The sequence below is a fragment of the Dreissena polymorpha genome, chromosome 5, assembly GCF_020536995.1.
Source record: "Dreissena polymorpha isolate Duluth1 chromosome 5, UMN_Dpol_1.0, whole genome shotgun sequence".
NCBI classification, from domain to species: domain Eukaryota; kingdom Metazoa; phylum Mollusca; class Bivalvia; order Myida; family Dreissenidae; genus Dreissena; species Dreissena polymorpha.
Genome location: NC_068359.1, coordinates 38,538,737 through 38,558,649, shown reverse-complemented (window position 1 = coordinate 38,558,649; position 19,913 = coordinate 38,538,737). Strand labels below are relative to the sequence as shown.

Below are 19,913 nucleotides of genomic sequence, written 5' to 3'. Positions count from 1 at the left end.
TTCTTTAGATAACCACTACCAATTGCATATATGTTTTCCAAAAACTCACAACAAGCCTACTTATATCACAGGTAAATAAAACATAATTGCTTACTTCTTAAGTATTGAATATACCTTTTGCATAGATGAGATTTTGTTAAAATCTCTTAACCATCCAATTACATATTTTGTTTTGCAAAATCCTGGCCGGTTTGCTTAGTTAAGAGCACTGAATTACAAACGCAATGATAGCTGGTTCAATCCTGGGCTTGGCACATTACTTGTAAAAGGGACCTTTTCACGTTTTGGTAAATTGACAAAATTAAAAAAAATGGTTTCAGAGTCGCAAATATTTGTTGTAGTTATGATAATTGTGAGGAAACAGTAATACTGAACATTTACCATGCTCTAAAATATTCATTATAAGCATCTTTTGACGATTTAAAATGGAAGATTGAATAATTTGGAGTTCTGTTGTTGTCGTTATATTTTGTGTCACTACGAGGATTGCTTATATAAAGTATGAAATACATAACTCATCGTATGAGCACAGATGGCAGAGTGGTCTAAGCATTAGACTTTTATTCCAGGGATCAGTGGTTCGAGCCCAGTTGAGGGTTATTTTTTTTCTTTCTTTCATTTTATTATTGTTTTTTTACTGGAGATCCAATGTTACCATTTAACAATATAAAGCATTTAATGACAAACTTCAATACATGCAGAAATCTGTGAAAAGGTCCCTTCAATGGACTTTTCATGAAATACTTTTTACAGTGCACAAAGCAAAAGCCAGCGTGTCATTAAACTGACAGACATGATATTACTGAAATACTGTTGGAAACAGCAAAATATTCCTAAACTAGAGCACTATGCGGACGCGGGGGTCTATTGATAATTAGTATTACATTATGTGATAAGTGGAGCTAAAAATTATGGGAAATTAGTTTAAAAACTATTTATCTCAAAAACCCAAAATTATGTTTAAGAGTTTTGTAGAGAGTTACTCAAGGAACATTTATGTGGAGTTTTGCAAGGAAACTTTAACCAAAGCATTATGCCAAGGCAGACGAATGATTTAATAGTACAGCTCGTACTATGCAATGAATAGCGGAGCTTTAAACTCAAAACATATGATGTCAGAATTGGAACTTAGTTTTTGCATTGTTTATTGGGTAATTTAATATTTGTACTTTTGTTTATTTTTTTGATAGCATAAAGTGAGTATAAATTTACTCTATGAACTGTATTTCAGGTCTGTTTATTGCCCTTGGCTTGACAGGAGTAATTCCTGCTGTCCACTTTGTAGTCATAGAGGGACTGGCCTGCGCTGTATTCGAGTTCGGGTTCCTGCACTTGGTCACCATGGCAGTTCTCTACATAGGCGGAGCATTAATGTACGCCTTCAGGATACCGGAGAGCATTTGGCCTGGAAAATTTGACATTTGGGTAAGGCTTATTGTTATTAAATTGATTATACGCAACAAAACTGTTTCCTATTTGTCACAATATACGCCCTTTTGAAGGTCTGGGTTACATTGATCTTCATTGACTGGCATCAGGTGGCCCTATAATAATACTGTATTTTGTTAAAACAAATATTTGTTTAAACAAATGTTTAAATTTAAGTATAAAACATTCAGATGAGTAAAATTCTTGCCATGGAACAATACAGCTTGTTATTATTTCCAGGGTGTTCAAATAATGAGCAACTGCAGTGCTTTATTTTGCCCAAAATTACAGCCTCTAACATTTTCCCCAAAATATCTGACCAAAACCTCCCAACAAAAATGACAAACTTTTCAAATTAATTGAGTTTAATTTACAGAAATATAATTAAGTAGCCATTTTTATATCAATTTTAAAAAGCCGTTTAACATGCACCTAAAATCAATTGGAATAATGTTACCGTAAGTATCTTTTCGGACTCCCTAAGTTTTCGGACACCCCTTTTTTTAGCAAAAATAATTATTTTTTGTGACTCTTAATTTTCGGACACTAGAGTTTTCGTGCATAATTAATGTCTCTAAGCTTTCGGACAGTATATTTTACAGCGCTATTTCACTAAATTTCGGTCCTGTTTTTGATATCTAATGACACTTCGATCATGGGGTTTTACAACCAGATTAACATCATAAAACATAGCAGGTGCATGCCTGAGGGCAACGGACCATTACATTTGCGTTATTGGGTAAATAACCTTGTAAACCGGTATTAAACAATGGTTTCGCACGATAGCATAAGCGTTATGACAATTACCAGGGGTAGTGCCAATTAACAGGTCAATTTTCCACCGCAATGGTACTTCCCCTTCTCAGTAAAATAACTGTGGCAAATACTTAACGCTTCAAAGTGTGATACACCCTATTGCATGAATGAACAATGGAAGGTGTTAGACAACAACTATCGGAAACGATACTAGCGAGTATCGGTACATCACATGCTTATCGTTGAACTCGTTGGTCAATAGTACAACCTTGCAGTAACTTTCTGTGAAATAAATTAAGCATTTAAAATTATTTGAAATGCAGTAGCAAACATATATAACTGTAATTTATACTATACGGCATGGTATTTTACAAGAGCGTGCTCGTAGTCATTGATACTATTCACGCTATTTTGGACACTTCAATTTTCAAGTTTTCGGACAGCTGTATTTTGTGAATATTTTTTGTATCTAAGTTTTTCGGACACGAAAAAATTAATTATTTTTAAGTGTCCGAAAACATAGAGTAATTACGGTATTTATAATAATATTTAAAATAGTGTTTCATTTTTCCAAATGTCATGGTTTATCATGCTTTTTTTCCCAATCCAAAAGGTACAGTACTGCAAAATATCAAGCAAAAAAATCACCAGTTTTGAAAATCAAACTTTCTGACAAATACTCGAAAAGCAGTGAAAAGCAGTAAAGCAATACTTTGCAATGTGATGTTAATATATCTTCAGACTCATGCTTGTAAAACATAAAAGTCAAATACGAAACAATAATGTACTTAACAACCATTTACTGTAAGTCTTTGTAAAATATATTTACTTACAGTGTCAGAGCCATCAAATCTTCCATATCTGTGTGAATACTGCAGCGCTGGTGCATTTCCGAGGCATTCAGATCATTTCCCATGCAAGGATAACTGGGGTTGTGTGTGACTAGAATGCTGAACTGCGGTTTCCTTTTCACAGGAAATCATTAACATTAGTAATAGTTTGAAACATTGTGTGCATATAATATCCCATGCAAGGATAACTGGGGTTGTGTGCAACTAGAATCCTAACCTGTGGTTTCCTTTTCACAGGAATTCAATAAAATTTGTGATAGTTTTAAACATTGTAAACATTATGCCAGATTACTACTGTGTTTATATAACCATCATTACACATATTCTTGTTATGCAATGCGGTTGTATTAGACAATAACACAAAGTTAATAAAAATACTTTTTAATTTTTAATTAAAAAAAAATTCTGGTTCTTAATTATAATTCTTCATCAGGGATTTTTTATGCCCCCCTTCGAAGAAGAGGGGGTATATTGCTTTGCTCATGTCGGTCTGTCTGTCGGTCGGTCGGTCTGTCCGTCCACCAGGTGGTTGTCAGACGATAACTCAAGAACGCTTGAGCAACGCTTGGGCCTAAGATCATGAAACTTCATAGGTACATTGATCATGACTCGCAGATGACCCCTTTTGATTTTGAGGTCACTAGGTCAAAGGTCAAGGTCACGGTGACCCGAAATAGTAAAATGGTTTTTGAATGATAACTCAAGAACACATACGCCTAGGATCATGAAACTTCATGGGTAGATTGATCATGACTCGAAGATGACCCCTATTGATTTTGAGGTCACTAGGTCAAAGGTCAATGTCACGGTGACCCGAAATAGTAAAATGGTTTCCGGATGATAACTCAAGAATGCATACGCCTAGGATCATGAAACTTCATTGGTAGATTGATCATGACTCGCAGATGACCCCTATTGATTTTGAGGTCACTAGGTCAAAGGTCAAGGTCACGGTGACCCGAAATAGTAAAATGGTTTTCGGATGATAACTCAAGAACGCACATGCCAAAGATCATGAAACTTGATAGGTAGATTGATCATGACTCGCAGATGACCCCTATTGATTTTGAGGTCACAAGGTCAAAGGTCAAGGTCACGGTGACCCGAAATAGTAAAATGGTGTCCGGATGATAACTCAAGAATGCTTATGGCTAGGAGCATGAAACTTCATAGGTACATTGATCATGACTGGCAGATGACCCCTATTGATTTTCAGGTCACTAGGTCAAAGGTCAAGGTCACAGTGACAAAAAACATATTCACACAATGGCTCTCACTACAACGGAGAGCCCATATGGGGGGCATGCATGTTTTACAAACAACCCTTGTCTTAAAATTATTATTTAAATGATAAAACAAAGCTGAACAAACTCTATTTCATTATGTTATAACAGGCCAGTGGACATAACATAATATATCTTTGCATATCTTGCTGTTTACATTTGTTTGTTGAATTCAAACTTGTTGTTGCATAATTTATTTTGTCATGTTTCCATTTTATTTTGATTTTCAATAAATGATTTGTTTAATTTAAACACATTCAACAAAACTATTTCTCTTTTTTGTTCATTTATAAAAAATGTATATTGTACAAAATCATGAACAAGAGGGCATTTGGCCCCAAGGCGCTCACCTGAAACCCAATAAAAATTAAACTAATATGAGATGGTGGAGTTAAAAAACAGTACTTTGTGAAACATAAATCATTAACATCTAGGCACATTTTTATGCCCCCGGTAGGATGGCATATAGCAGTTGAACTGTCCGTCAGCCAGTGTGTCTGTCCGTTCGTCCAAAAAAAAGGTTAAATGCCATAACTTTTTAAATATTGAAGATAGCACCTTGATATTTGGCATGCATATCTCATGGAGTTGCACATTTTGAGTGGTAAAATTTTAAGGTGAACATCATCCTTCAAGGTCTAGGGTCGAAAAAACATCGTCAAGGGAAGTAATAAGCTTTAAATGGACATAGTTATCTGACCTGCCTATGTATATATTTTTGTTAAATAAATCAAAGCGGCGCTGTAGGTGGCATTGTGTTTCTGACAAACACAATGTGGTAAAAGGTCAAGGTCATCCTTTACGGTTTACGGTAAAAAATACAGTTTTAAGGGAAGTAATAAGCTTTAAAAAGGGAGAAAATTATTCAATATTGAACATGGCCACTTAATATATTTTGCATGCATGTGTATCTCATGGAGCTGCACATTTTGAGTGGTGAATCTACAGTCACGGTAGTGGTTTATTATTTGCTACTAAAAATAGACATTTGTTACAGACAATTATTTTCAAGGGAAGTAATTTATATAATTATAAATCTCATATTATATATTTCCTTACCAAGAATTTAAGTTCTTTTCACAGTTACTGTACAGATTTATTATTTTGATTATTTATAACTCAAATGATTGATTTGTCAAAGTTTTTTTTAAATGATATAATTATAATGTCTTTGATGTTCATTACATACCTGTGGACTTATGTCCATAGATACATGATTAACTCTGGCTATGATCTCTTTTAAACCATAGGCCTTGGTTGTCAGTGATGTCTGACATGGTCATAATTGACTGTGATCCCCTCCCCATCCCCCACCCCCGGCTGGATTTGACAAAATTCAAGGCAAGTAATTACCTTTAAAGGGAGATGATTTCTATACCTGCCAAATGATAAATAGAAATTTTATTTCAATGCGGCGCAGTAGGGGGCATTGTGTTTCTGACAAACACATCTCTTGTTATTTCTGAACTTGGCTGCGACATGGTATCACTATAGCCATATGAGGACCACTGCCCAAATGTTTTTTAACAGACCAGAACCAATTTCAAACTTGGCAAAGATACCATGGAAACAAATGTTCAGACCAAGATTTATGAAGATTGGACAAAACAAAAACTGTGACTCCAAGAGAGTTAACAAGGTTTTACTATAGTCATATAAGAAAAACTGCCCCACTTTTGAACTCCGGCAAGATATCATTAGACAAAACCTTCTTATCAAATTTCATGAAGATTCGACCATACATGTGAATTCTAGAGTGTTAACAAGCTTTTACTTTAGTTTAAACCTATTTATTTTAACTTGATTGCATCAAAAGCCTTAGGCTTATTTGAAAGGCTCCGAGTCTGTTTCCTGGGACTAGAATCAGTACTTGGTGACAATGGGGGAGATCTTAAGCAGGCTTCCACTCTGGGGATCAAATCCATGACCTCCCAGTCCCTAGGAGGACAACATATCCACTGGGCAACCTTTATCTTTTTAATGTCCCCCACCACTATAGTGGGGGACATATTGTTTTTTCCCTGTCTGTTGGTTTGTTTGTTTGTGTGTTTGCTCCAACTTTAACATTTTGCCATAACTTTTGCTATATTGAAGATAGCAACTTCAAATTTGGCATGCATGCGTATCTCATGGAGCTGCACATTTTGAGTGGTGAAAGGTCAAGGTCATCCTTCAAGGTCAAGGGTAAAAAAACAAATCCAAGGGAAGTAATAAGCTTTAAAGGGAGATAACTATCTGTACCTGCCAAATGATAATTTTTAAAAAATAAATCAAAGCGGAGCAGTTGGGGACAAACACACAGCTTGTTAAATTTTATTTTAAGCTTTTTTTAAATGTGTCCTCGTGACCTTTTATTTAGCTCATGTGACCAAGTTTCAAACTCGGCCAAGTTTTCAGAGTGAAAAATGTTCTGACAAAGTATCATAAAGATTGGAAAATAAATATAGCCTCTAGAGTGTTAACAAGGTAATGTTGACAACCCACGACAGACAATCCACAACGAACAACTGACAAAAGGCAATCACAAAAGCTCACCATCTTTCAGGTGAGCTTAAAATGAGACATTTCAGAGAAATTCCAGAGAAGTGAAAACCAGTGTGAATTTAAAAATTGTTTTGTATTGTATATAAAATTAACAATGTAACATTAGAGCATGTTCTTTAGGTAGTTGCCACATAAGAAAAGATATTTCCTGCCTTAGAGTTTCATAAATTTTTTAGTTAATTCTTTTCTGTGATCACAGGCCGAAGATAAGTACCCAAGGAAACAAAGTAAATTACAGCAGAATGAAAATTTGCATAGAGAATAAAAGGAAGATTAGATCAACACAAGCTGTCTTAAACCCATATTTTAACTTAAATCACAAAACCAAAACCTTTGAAATAGCAATAAGTCAATACAATATGACCAACATTTTTATCCAAATCATGTCAAATTTCATGCAAAAATGAAGACGAATAGACCTAATGAGATATATTATGGCTTTATTTGATCTGTGATACGTTGACCATTTAGCCATGAAAATAGAACAACAGTCAAAACCTGATGGCTCAAACTCGCGGGGACCGACAACAAAAGTTTGAGGCATCAGGAATTCAAACCAGCCGATTTTGATTTTGCAATATATTTGCATCTCCAGTTAGAGTATTCATACTGCCTTAACTCTGTACTACTTTCTACTTTTGAATTAATAAGAATATATAATTACTAGTTTTATCAATAAATACTTTGAAACAGTTACAAATACAATCAACCAAATATCATATAAAAAATGTATAATGTGTCTGCACTCTTTTACATAGCACATTTACGGGTACATGTAAGAAACGGCACTAAGAAACAAAACATGCATAAACACTGTATACACATTGCTTAAATGTTAAACAGCACTACATGTATTTGCTTATTTTATAAAGAAAGATATCATGAAAGTCTGTGTTGTGTTAATGAGTTGTCGCCATATATGAAGTTTTTTTTATTTCATCACGTTGACATTGAACATGTAAGTCTTAGCACTCCTCCCGATATTTCTGGATCACATGTATCGCTGCCATGGCTGACCTTCGCACTCCTCCCGATATTTCTGGATCACATGTATCGCTCCCATGGCTGACCTTCGCACTCCTCCCGATATTTCTGGATCACATGTATCGCTCCCATGGCTGACCTTCGCACTCCTCCCGATATTTCTGGATCACATGTATCGCTCCCATGGCTGACCTTCGCACTCCTCCCGATATTTCTGGATCACATGTATCGCTCCCATGGCTGACCTTCGCACTCCTCCCGATATTTCTGGATCACATGTATCGCTCCCATGGCTGACCTTAGCACTCGTCCCGATATTTCTGGATCACATGTATCGCTCCCATGGCTGACCTTCGCACTCCTCCCGATATTTCTGGATCACATGTATCGCTCCAATGGCTGACCTTCGCACTCCTCCCGATATTTCTGGATCACATGTATCGCTCCCATGGCTGACCTTCGCACTCCTCCCAATATTTCTGGATCACATGTATCGCTCCCATGGCTGACCTTCGCACTCCTCCCGATATTTCTGGATCACATGTATCGCTCCCATGGCTGACCTTCGCACTCCCCTCGATATTTCTGGATCACATGTATCGCTCCCATGGCTGACCTTCGCACTCCTCTCGATATTCTGGATCACATGTATCACTCCCATGGCTGACCTTCGCACTCCTCCCGATATTTCTGGATCACATGTATCGCTGCCATGGCTGACCTTCGCACTCCTCCCGATATTTCTGGATCACATGTATCGCTCCCATGGCTGACCTTCGCACTCCTCCCGATATTTCTGGATCACATGTATCGCTCCCATGGCTGACCTTCGCACTCCTGCCGATATTTCTGGATCACATGTATCGCTCCCATGGCTGACCTTCGCACTCCTCTCGATATTTCTGGATCACATGTATTGCTCCCATGGCTGACCTTCGCACTCCTCCCGATATTTCTGGATCACATGAATCGCTCCCATGGCTGACCTTAGCACTCCTCCCGATATTTCTGGATCACATGAATCGCTCCCATGGCTGACCTTCGCACTCCTCCCGATATTTCTGGATCACATGAATCGCTCCCATGGCTGACCTTCGCACTCCTCCCGATATTTCTGGATCACATGTATCGCTCCCATGGCTGACCTTCGCACTCCTCCCAATATTTCTGGATCACATGTATCGCTCCCATGGCTGACCTTCGCACTCCTCCCGATATTTCTGGATCACATGTATCGCTCCCATGGCTGACCTTCGCACTCCTCCCGATATTTCTGGATCACATGTATCGCTCCCATGGCTGACCTTCGCACTCCTCCCAATATTTCTGAATCACATGTATCGCTCCCATGGCTGACCTTCGCACTCCTCCCGATATTTCTGGATCACATGTATCGCTCCCATGGCTGACCTTCGCACTCCTCCCGCTATTTCTGGATCACATGTATCGCTCCCATGGCTGACCTTCGCACTCCTCCCAATATTTCTGGATCACATGTATCGCTCCCATGGCTGACTTTCGCACTCCTCCCGATATTTCTGGATCACATGTATAGCTCCCATGGCGGACTTTGCAGACATATTGGGTGGTGGGTTTGGTGTGGCGTCTTCTTCATCTTTTACACAAATCAATTAAGGATGACATGTGTGCCTTAAATCAATCGCTCCTAATCACTTAACAGTTGTATGCGACCTGAAGCAAGTTAAGAGCTGAACGAACAAAAGAACGTATGAAGATTGTGACAGGGACTGTGAAAACAGTTCAAGCAATCCAATAATTCGACTCTCGCGAATATTAGACATCCGACAGAAATTTATAGGAATATGTAGCAATAAAAAATTGGTGCTTCGAGGAGAGTTCAAGCCAACCCGAAATTCGAACCAAGCAAGTTCAAGCCATCGTGTTTTGACTGTACCTACGACATGCAATCTCCACTTGACAATTATTTGTGGCAGTGTTTTTAATTTACTGGCAAATGAACTATAGCTTTGTATTAAACATGACTAATATCAATAAACCGCTTTGCTAAATATGCAAATGGCAAATAACTAAAGAATATGTGAATCACTGAGGATGAAACATGTATTGCACTGATCTACACTTTACGGTAATGACACATTTTGGTTTAAATTTAATCGCTTAAGAAATGGTGTCATAAGTTTGCTCCATAAACTTACAACATTTGATGGGGACTGACTGACAGATTAAGAAACTTTCTCCATTTTAGACCCAAACAAACTTCTTGTGAGGGTAAAATTAACTGTTCAGACAAACAAATGCAACGTACTCATTTATATTGATTTGACTATTAACCCTTTGCATGCTGCGAAATTTGTCGTCTGTTAAAATGTTGTCTGCTGAATTTCTAAAATTAGCATTTTCTTTGATTTTTTTAAAAGAATACTATCGGAATAGCAAACAGTATGGATCCTGTTGAGATGCCACGTTCTGTGGCGTCTCATCTGGATCCAAACTGTTTGCAAAGGCCTTCAAAGTTCGGTTCCAGCACTGAAAGAGTTAATTGTCATACTGCATAGATAGAAGTGTCTTCCATGACCACTGTTGAATAAATTAAAACAAGAAATGTGTTTGTCAGAAACACAACGCCCCCTATTGCGCCGCTTTGAAGCCATAAATTTGACTTTTGACCTTGACGGACGACCTTGACTTTTCACCACTCAAAATGTGCAGCTCCGTGAGATACACATGCGTGCCTAATATGAAGTTGCTATCTTCAATATTGCAAAAGTTATCAAACTTTAACCAAGGTTAAAGTTTTGACACACACACACACACACCCACACATACATACAATGAATGACAGACAGACAGACAGGCCAGAACAATATACCCCGATCTTTCGATCCGGGAGCATAAAAATCACCAAATGTTCATTGAAATAATGCAATTACATGTTCATTTTATATTAGGGAACTTTTGCACATTTAATATCTTTAAACTTTTTTCCTTCAATCAATTCTGCCAAATATAGTAGAAGTTGAATAAAACAAGTTCATATAAATAAATGCCTTACTTTCACAAATACTGGCCCCCTCAACAGGTTGCTTCATACTGATGACTGGTTTCCATTAGCTAACCGACATTTTCCAGCGTCCCTCCTACAAGCAATAATGAACATCTGCAAAAAACACAAAACTACGTTCTGAATTGCTCAATACACACACAATAGCTCAAACACCTGATGAACATAAAATTGCCCAAACACCTTGTCCAGGGAAGTTAATCAGACTGCCAACAAAGATGAAAACTTATGATAAGTACTATTTGTTCACTTTTCTCCAATTTTCTTGTAAATGCAGGCAACCTGCTGAATTGGGGGAAAACAAGATCGTAAAAAGGCAATAAAACGATCATTGAACATTAGTTTTGTACATCATTTGTTTTATATGTGTTTTCGGAGCACAAAATGCTAAGAAACTGATTCTGATCAGATTAACATTCTTCCACAGAATACAGTTCAGTGAATGTGTATGTCTGGTTGATATATGTTAAGATTATTTACAACAAGGTATTTAAGGAAGAAATAATGAAAGTTTGCTTCAGGTCGCATTAAAGAACGCACAACTTGAGTGGGTAGGTAAGCATTATTTTAATGATTAATTAAAATATTTTCAACTCATGATCAATACCGTTAATGAAAACTAACTTTTTGTAGGAGCTCGCCCAGATGGGTAACTATCTTGAGTACTTCGGTTGCCCACTCAAATAATAAGGAGCTCAGAACCAAGTTACAACATCATAAGTATCTCATAGTAAAAATTTAAAAAAAAGAATCATAAAATACATAAAGCCATTTCATGAACCTGAATCTTCATTCTGTTTTAAAATAAACTAATAAACTGTGAGGAAAATATTTAAAGCTTTTCTAAAAGACTGATTGTCCTTGTGGACTACCAACTTTTGAAAAAGACTTGCCCAGGCCTTTATCTACACACCTTGGGCAAATGGGCAACTATTTGTTTCTATCGGTTATTTATTGTATGCTTTTCTGTCTTTTACAAGGAAATATCAGTATTTTAAAATTGGTAACTGGTAATTCATTTTAGATTTGGATGCATTAAAAAGAGACTTATCAAGCCAAAAAACACTGAATTCATTAAAAACAATAAATCTATAAAAAATATTATATTATACCCATTTTAGACCTTTGACATCTTAATGTGACCTTGAAGCTAAGGTCGTGTCATATCACACCGCTTCCACAGGATGATCATTTGTTGAAAATTGCTTAAGCCCTTGCCCCCCATAAGATGCAAAGTGAAAATGGTTTTTGCTACTAGCATCAAACCAGAACAGCCTGCAAGTAACTCGCAGTCTGTTCAGGTTTTATGCTGTTTGCTGCTCATCAGTATATAAGGGTTGGAAATGAAGCCGTTACAACTTGAATTTAGTAAGAAAGGTATTAAAATAAATTTTACTTTCTAAGGGACTACAAAAGTGTCAATATACGTATCTAAGTGGTAGTGTTAATAAATATGGGGCTAGGGGCAGACACATTGCCAGATCAAATATAAATTTGCAGTTCTGACAAGATAAGGACTGATGCACAACACAGACCTCCACACTATTAGGATGTATGTATGGTGAATGATTGGCTGATCAGGAGGATGGACAAGGGCAATGCTGCAGATATGAACTCGATAAAATTTTCCATGATTGATAGTAAGATAGAATATGTTAAGTTATAACTAATGGATAGACAGAACACATAAATAGAAAACATGTTTGTATTGCCCAATTACTAATTAAACAATACACTAATCTCTGCAGACATGTTGAAAACATTGAATGGGATATTCAATAATCTAAGCACTTAATTTTCCCCATAAATAATAATCTATGATTAAGCAAAAGATACTAAGAACCTAATTATATGATTACGGCTTACATAAGGTCATAAATGAGGCATCTAGAGTGTTAATAAATGTTTTTTCCTGAGATTTGACTTTGTTACTTTGTTTTTATCTCTATCGCACCAAAATCATGTCCTTTATTCCAATAGACCAAAATCATGTCCTTTATTCAAACCAAAAGGCCTTCCAATAAGTTATCAACATACAAATGTCTATGCCAAATCCTGTGAACTTGTTTAAAATCCAATACTATCCAAATTCAATGTTGGCCTATATATTGTTAAAATAAAAATTCTGAGCATGTTCCATCAATATTTAGTAAATCAATTGAGAAACATTAACTCAAAACAGTTAACATCAGAGGCATGTTATTGTAAAATGTATGATTCAATTATGTAGGTACAGTCCGCACAAATTGTATCATGCTCAAATTTAGACGATAGACCTTAAAGTATGACTTAAACTTGTGATCAAGGGATAGGCACACAACTAGCCCCACTTGTTTGGCAAGTTATTTTTAAATAAATGTCTATTGAAACAAGAGATGTGTTTGTCAGAAACACAATGCCCCCTAATGCACCGCTTTGATTTGTTTGACATTTGACCTTGAAGGCAGTCATTGACCTTTCACCACTCAAAATGTGCAGCTCTATGACATACACATGCATGCCATTTAATATCAAGTTGCTTTCATCAATATTGCAAAAGTAATGACCAAGGTTAAAGTTTTGGGACACACACACAAACACACACACACACACAGACACTGACAGACAGGCCAAAAACAATATACCCCCGATCATTCGATCCGGGGGCATAAAAAGATATTGTGTGCACAAGCAGTATGATGTCCTCATTTGAACACAGTTCTCTTAAAGTTATCAGTTTGTAATGCCAAAACAAATGCATTATTAGAACTTTATTTCTGTTTTTCCATTGCAAACATGAAGTAGACCATTCAGCCTCAGTCATGTACACTGTTATTGCTTAGTGGGGCATCTTTATATATATACATTGATTTTCAGGTTAATATAATTGTTTGCAACTTTGCTTAAGTGTGAGTGTTAGCACATTGAATGGCATACTTAAAAATGCACAAACATCTGTGATTAAGTGCCTTTAAAACCTTGATGGACTTGCATCAGTACTTAACAGAGAAGCAGAAAAATGCATTTCCTTTGAACACGCAATACCCTCTCATTAGAAATTATTATTATTAATTATGTGTTAGATGTAATTGATGTTTGTTTTATACTTGAACTCTTCAGTTCTGTTGTTTATTAATTTAATGCATTTAATAACAAACTTCAAAACATGCCAACATCTGTGAAAAAGGTCCCTTTAAAAAACAGTCTTACTTCAATTTTCCATCAAAATGTAGTAAAATGAGATATAAATGTGTGATTTTAATACGTCTTAATAAAATGCTTACATACATTTCAAAAGGGAATGGCAAATTCATCTTTAATACATAACAATTGCCACGTGAGGACATACAATAATCAATTGAAAATGTCCTGCGTATTGAATTATAAACTGTTTAAACATGAAGTAAATATTGTCTACATAAGTATGCAATACACTTTCATAACAAAAATTTCATGCCAAAAATAAGGAATAACAACTGAAAAACAGCAACAGCAACAATTTAACATTGTTTTTTTAATTAAATTATTAACAACTATAACTTTTCAACCATTATTTTCGAAATAAGATAATCAACAAATATTTTTTTTAAAGATATTTTCTTTTTTAAATCTTTTATTTTCTTGTGAGGCTCCCGAGGCACAAAGACAGTTTGCACTGTAATATGGAATCCGTTCTTTGATTCTTTTAAGCCCACCACAGGAAAAATAGTTTCCTATACTTTGCAAGGATCACCTTTGAAGATAAAGGGATCTGTAGGACAGGCAATGGCGGAGAAATTCCAATACCAATCTAATGCGAAGGCAATATCTATCCTGCAGTTGATGGCAGTTCTGGGAAGGAGAATATTTCATTCATGAAATAAACGTAATGTGTGATTTTATCAAAATAAAATAACATTTACTTATCAATGTGAGATACTGGAAAGTATGCAGCAATAGGGGAATAACAATTTCTGATGCATTTGTTTGACATTTGTATCCATTGGGGAATGACGAGGGACTTTTTTATGCCTTTCTTAAGCATAATTCAATATAAGACATTGTTTTGTTTGCTTCATGTTTTAAAGAATGCGTTTTACATCGTGATTGTTAAATTCGGAAATTATGAATTAAAGGAGTAACTGTGTTTAAATAGTCCAGTTGAAAAATACTAACATTTCTAAGATTCATAGACGTATTTAAAAAAACAAACCATTCGCTGTGGTGATTTTAAAAATATTTGCAAAAATAAACAACAAATACACACATTTATATGTTCAAGAACAGTTCTTGTGGTTATAATAGATACTAATATTGATATAAAGAGTCAGCAATCTTCAGCTTAACGAAAGGTAACAAAACCTCTAACTCTGAGAGGACTTTCAACTATCAAATAGGATATTATTCCGGCATTTAATTAATTATGCACAGGAGATGTAATGAAAACTGGGAAATGTAATACAAGCAACATGTCTGTAACCGATCCATTGCACTTTGAGAATAAAAGTTTCATATCGAGCACCAATTCAGTGGATTTTAACTGGGATGTGGTACTGTTTGATAACAGAAGCAGCAATGAGACCTGGTCCCCTGACTTGGGGCCAAAAAAGGAACTATGGCGTGAGATACCCCTCGGGGTAGTTCTCACCCTCCTCTGTCTTGTCACGACCATCGGGAATGCAATGGTGCTCCATGCGGTGCGGACCGAGCGACGCCTCCAAACAGTATGTATAGAATGGGACCTGCAAATTCCCAATTGAATTTTTCCAAAAAAAGAAGGTTAAAAAATAATGTCAATTATATCCGATTCCAGCTCTATGAGTTGAACCATAGACAATATAATATGGAAATCACTTTTATTATCAATTTTAAATTATTTGTGATCATAAAATCAATTAAATTAATTTCCCTATTTTAGGCAAAAAAAGATATTTCCCAATCAAATAGGACCTGGCCCCATTCCCAAAATGGTGAAAAAAAACACACCGTTGAATGTATTAACAATCTAAGTGGATCAAAAGCACTTAAGTGGACAAAATAGGCATTTGTAAGGGAGGGATCCAATTGATTTAAATATTGTTATTTTATTTTTGTTTATGAAATGCACAAAATAAGACGTATAGTAATTTGATTTGTAATAATACACATATGTTTAAATCACAAGTATTTTAATGTGAATTTATTAGAAAATACACTCAAGAAGGAAATAATTATTGTTATATGATTTGTTATGAAATGCACAAAACAAGGACATGCATATAAGTATTATAATATAATTTAATGTAATGAAATGCACAAAATAAAGACACATATTGCAATTTGATTTGTAATGGGATGCTCGAAATAAAGACATTAGTATCGCCATTTAATTTGATTTGAAATGCACAAAATAAGGACATAAGTACATCTTATTGTTGACATATACATGTATCAAGAGTTGTGTAGCATATAAAAAGATCCTTTATCAAAAAGATATTGTATGATAGTGTTATAAAAATAGTAAAAGCTGTTTCATTAAACATAAATAAAAATCTGTGAATCAAAGTTTTAAATGTTTCCCCAAATTTTAATAATCTTACATCCTAAGAAAACCATGAACTATACAAGCATGTTCAATTGTTTTTGACAAGAATTTACAAAAAAATGCCAAGTTTCAACTGAGACTCTGACTTTTTGGACTTAATGATTCTATGGTGTTAAAAACTTGCTTTTAAATAAAATATTTTTTGCAGAATAATTACAATTGGAAGAACAAACAGTATTAAAACAAACACAATTTGCAAGTTCCATTAGTGCTTTAATTTTACATCTATTGCACACACCCTATATGAAATTTAATTGCGAAATAATGTTTGGAATTGATTATAAATAGGAAATAACCTTTAGTTACTGAGAAAATATCAACAAATCAAACAACACATTCAATACGAAAGACCCGATGCATAATTAATCGAGAAAGGCAAAAGTTTATAAATCGTCTAATGGGTCACAGTACAGGGAAAACAGGTATTGAAGGGGTCTGCATATAACATTACTTTAATACTGCAAAACTGTTCCCTTGTTAATAGTATTAAAAGCTAACAAATGTCAACCACTTTTTCACATCAACACAGCACTTAAATCAGGGAGATGATAGTAGTCCTCTTATTCTCCGCACATCACCTAATTCACAGAATAATTATAGCGTTTAATTAAAATCTCTCAGCTATGGTGAAATAAATAGGCGAAAATAAAAGCTTTCAATTTCAATCACATTTCTAAACTACTGACTATAGGTTTTCTTGGTAATTTAAGATCCAGGAAATCTAAACGTTTTACTATGTAGTTCTTGTCCATTGGCTTGCCAACTAACCCTTTGTTAGTTGTTAAAGCACAAGGCATGAATTCATTAGTATTGAAGGAAATAAAACTATAACTTCCTATATGGTAAAGTAAATTGAGAAGAACTTCAGGTTGCAAGAACCATAACTCTTTCTGTAGTGTTTGTGTAATTATTGCCCTTTACTTATTGTTTGTTAAGAACATAACTACATATAGTAAATTATTGAAATGATTTAAATGAAAACGCCTTTATTGATACATGTGCTTTTACAGGAGTGCAGAATAAAAGTACTAAATCTTTGTCTCCTAGGATTCCTTTTTTTCTTTCCATTTTTTGCACTTTCTCATTCCATTACAAATGAAGATAGCAATATCATAATAAGTGATCCCCATAGACATTGTAGGTAAGTGCCAAATGCAGAATGCAAGAACTATCTCTGTCACAAAATAATTAAAGGAATCACATAAAATGTTTATGACATGCTATACCCTGTTTCCAATGTTATACAACCATTACATATTTTTTATATTACACATGTGAAATAGCACATTTTAAAGCGTTTTCATTGGCTTAGTTTTCGTTTATTAACCAATCGCATTTTGTTATTTTGCTTTGTAAAAGCCGAGGCATTCCAAATGACGTCAGGAAATGTAAACGATATTCGAGATTTATCATTATGTTTGCGTAAATATTTATTTAATTTGCTCATTTAAAGCATGTGATAAAAAAGATCTGACACTCGTTGTCATATCATACCATATTTTATTAAACTCGTCCAGGGAATTCGTTAGTAAGCTCGCCAAAGGCTCGCTTACTAACAAAATTCCTGAACTCGTTTAATAAAATATGCTATGATGACAACTCGTGCCAGATCCTATATAAATAATGAAAAAGACTTGTTGACAAAGTCCAGAGTAAGCACCATAAATTTTTCTTATTAAATTATGGATTTATTGTACTTAGTTTCATTTTCATGTGCACACTATAATTATTGGTATAAAATATATTAAAATAAAAATTTCATAGATGACTAAAGGACATTGAGATTATTTTTTTCATTTAATAAATAATTTCTGTTCCCCCCCAAATATTTATATCAAGAAAGGGGGCGGGGTGGGGTGGGCGGTGCATTTATTTTCAAATTTCAAAAAATATTTCAAATTCAATATTTTAAAATCAGAATAGTCGAAAGTGTAAAGCATTTCTTCCAGTTACATGTGATGATTTGTTTAAGAGACTGATTCATTTATTTAGTATACTGCACAGTAACCTGGCTTATTCTGGCCGACTTATTTTTTTGTTTTTAAATGGCAGATAATTAAAGGGTTATTATTTTTTAACGCATTTCATTTGTTCACAATACTGCCTACAAACAACTTTTTGTAAGTAACCAACAAGACTACTTAGGGATTCTTTTCGTAAAAAAATGTTCTACTGTCACATACAGAATTGGCAAGTTAGACCCACCATCAGCCTGCAACTGTTTGTTACCAGTTCTGGCAAACATAATTTGATTTGGGCACCTAATTGCTGATTTACTTACAGGGCATGATCCCCATAAAGATAAATGGCTTTTCTGACATAATACTGACAAGCCTAATTGTATACAGAATTTTATCAGTATGACATGTTTCCTTTCACGGAATCACATCTCGAACATTACTTTCTACCAATAAAATGGCCTTTTATTTTAAACTGAATGAACAAAAAGAACATGGGGGCTTTAGATAACTTGACCCTTTCTCACTCAGAAGCAAAGTGAAAATGGCTATGTGCAAACAGCATAAAATCAGAACAGCTTGCGAGTAACTCACAGTCTGTTCAGGTTTTATGCTGTTTGTTATTCATCAGTATCTTAGGGTTGGAAATGAAGGGTTTCAAACTTTAATATACAAAGAAAGGACTTATGGTAAATTTAATTTGATTTTCTTAAGGACTTCAAATGCATCAAAGTGCGTTTCTGAGGGCTAAACAACAGTTATAAAATTACAGCAACAAGCTTTAAAAATTGTAGATCACAAGGAGTTTATTGGGAACTATTCATGTTGAGTACCGTAATTTTAATATCTCCAGTAGTTGCAGGGTTATGATCCACATGTTATTCTTGGGATTGATAATCACAGCATTTTGAGAAAGTTGCTTGAAAAAATATTTGGGACAAAAAGAAATCTAAACAAGCCATCCTCTGACATCTTTTCAAAAATATTTTTTACATGTACTTGCAGTAATTTTAGGACTCCAGTTAGTTCCATGTTGAATGTACAGTGTTTCTCTTTGTTGTTGACATGCAACAATTATTGTGACACACACATTACAGCAAAACGACAATTTATAGCAGCATTAAACATTTTACTGCACAAATGTAGTGTCCTTGGTCAATGTCACACTGAGGTGTATTTTGTGTACCATTGAATACATAGAGCATCGCTTATAGAATGTTAAACACAATATTTAACTAGACACACATCAATTGTTGGTTTCTTAGCCAATTTAAGTTAACAATTTAGTGGAATGATTAGCCATTATTGTTGGAATCTCAATTTTCAAATAATTTGAAATATTGAATGGGAAGAAAGGTACTTTTGTTATAACCTTTCAAAAATAAAATATAGATCATATTTAAATGGGGAGATGTGTGTCACCTGAGATAAAAAATTGTTCTACTTAAAATATATTTTCACTTGGACATGCATTGGAACAGTGTGCCTATGGTAATGATGATTATGAATAATGGATGTTATAGT

General features: G+C 34.9%; 2 protein-coding genes across 4 annotated transcripts in view; both read left to right on the top strand.

Moving 5' to 3' along the window:
- Nucleotides 1–19,913, top strand: part of LOC127881652 (adiponectin receptor protein 1-like) — a 503,063-nt gene that overhangs the window by 20,242 nt on the left and 462,908 nt on the right. For 2 of the 3 annotated variants that reach the window (XR_008050179.1, XR_008050178.1), the window contains exons 5-6: nucleotides 1,232–1,425; nucleotides 3,020–3,671. Coding sequence is in view for 1 of the 3 variants with exons in the window: in XM_052429738.1 (XP_052285698.1) it covers nucleotides 1,232–1,425; nucleotides 3,020–3,130 (305 nt within the window). In the remaining 2 variants the exon portion in view is untranslated. Of the gene's footprint in view, nucleotides 1–1,231; nucleotides 1,426–3,019; nucleotides 4,588–19,913 lie in introns of those variants that run through there. The other variant, XM_052429738.1, reaches the window with a different exon arrangement.
- LOC127831165 (histamine H1 receptor-like) overlaps nucleotides 15,515–19,913 on the top strand; it is a 37,635-nt gene continuing 33,236 nt past the window's right edge. Inside the window, exon 1 of the mRNA XM_052356159.1 lies at nucleotides 15,515–15,571. Coding sequence (XP_052212119.1) covers nucleotides 15,530–15,571 — 42 coding nt within the window. The 5' untranslated portion in view covers nucleotides 15,515–15,529. The remainder of the gene's footprint in view (nucleotides 15,572–19,913) is intronic.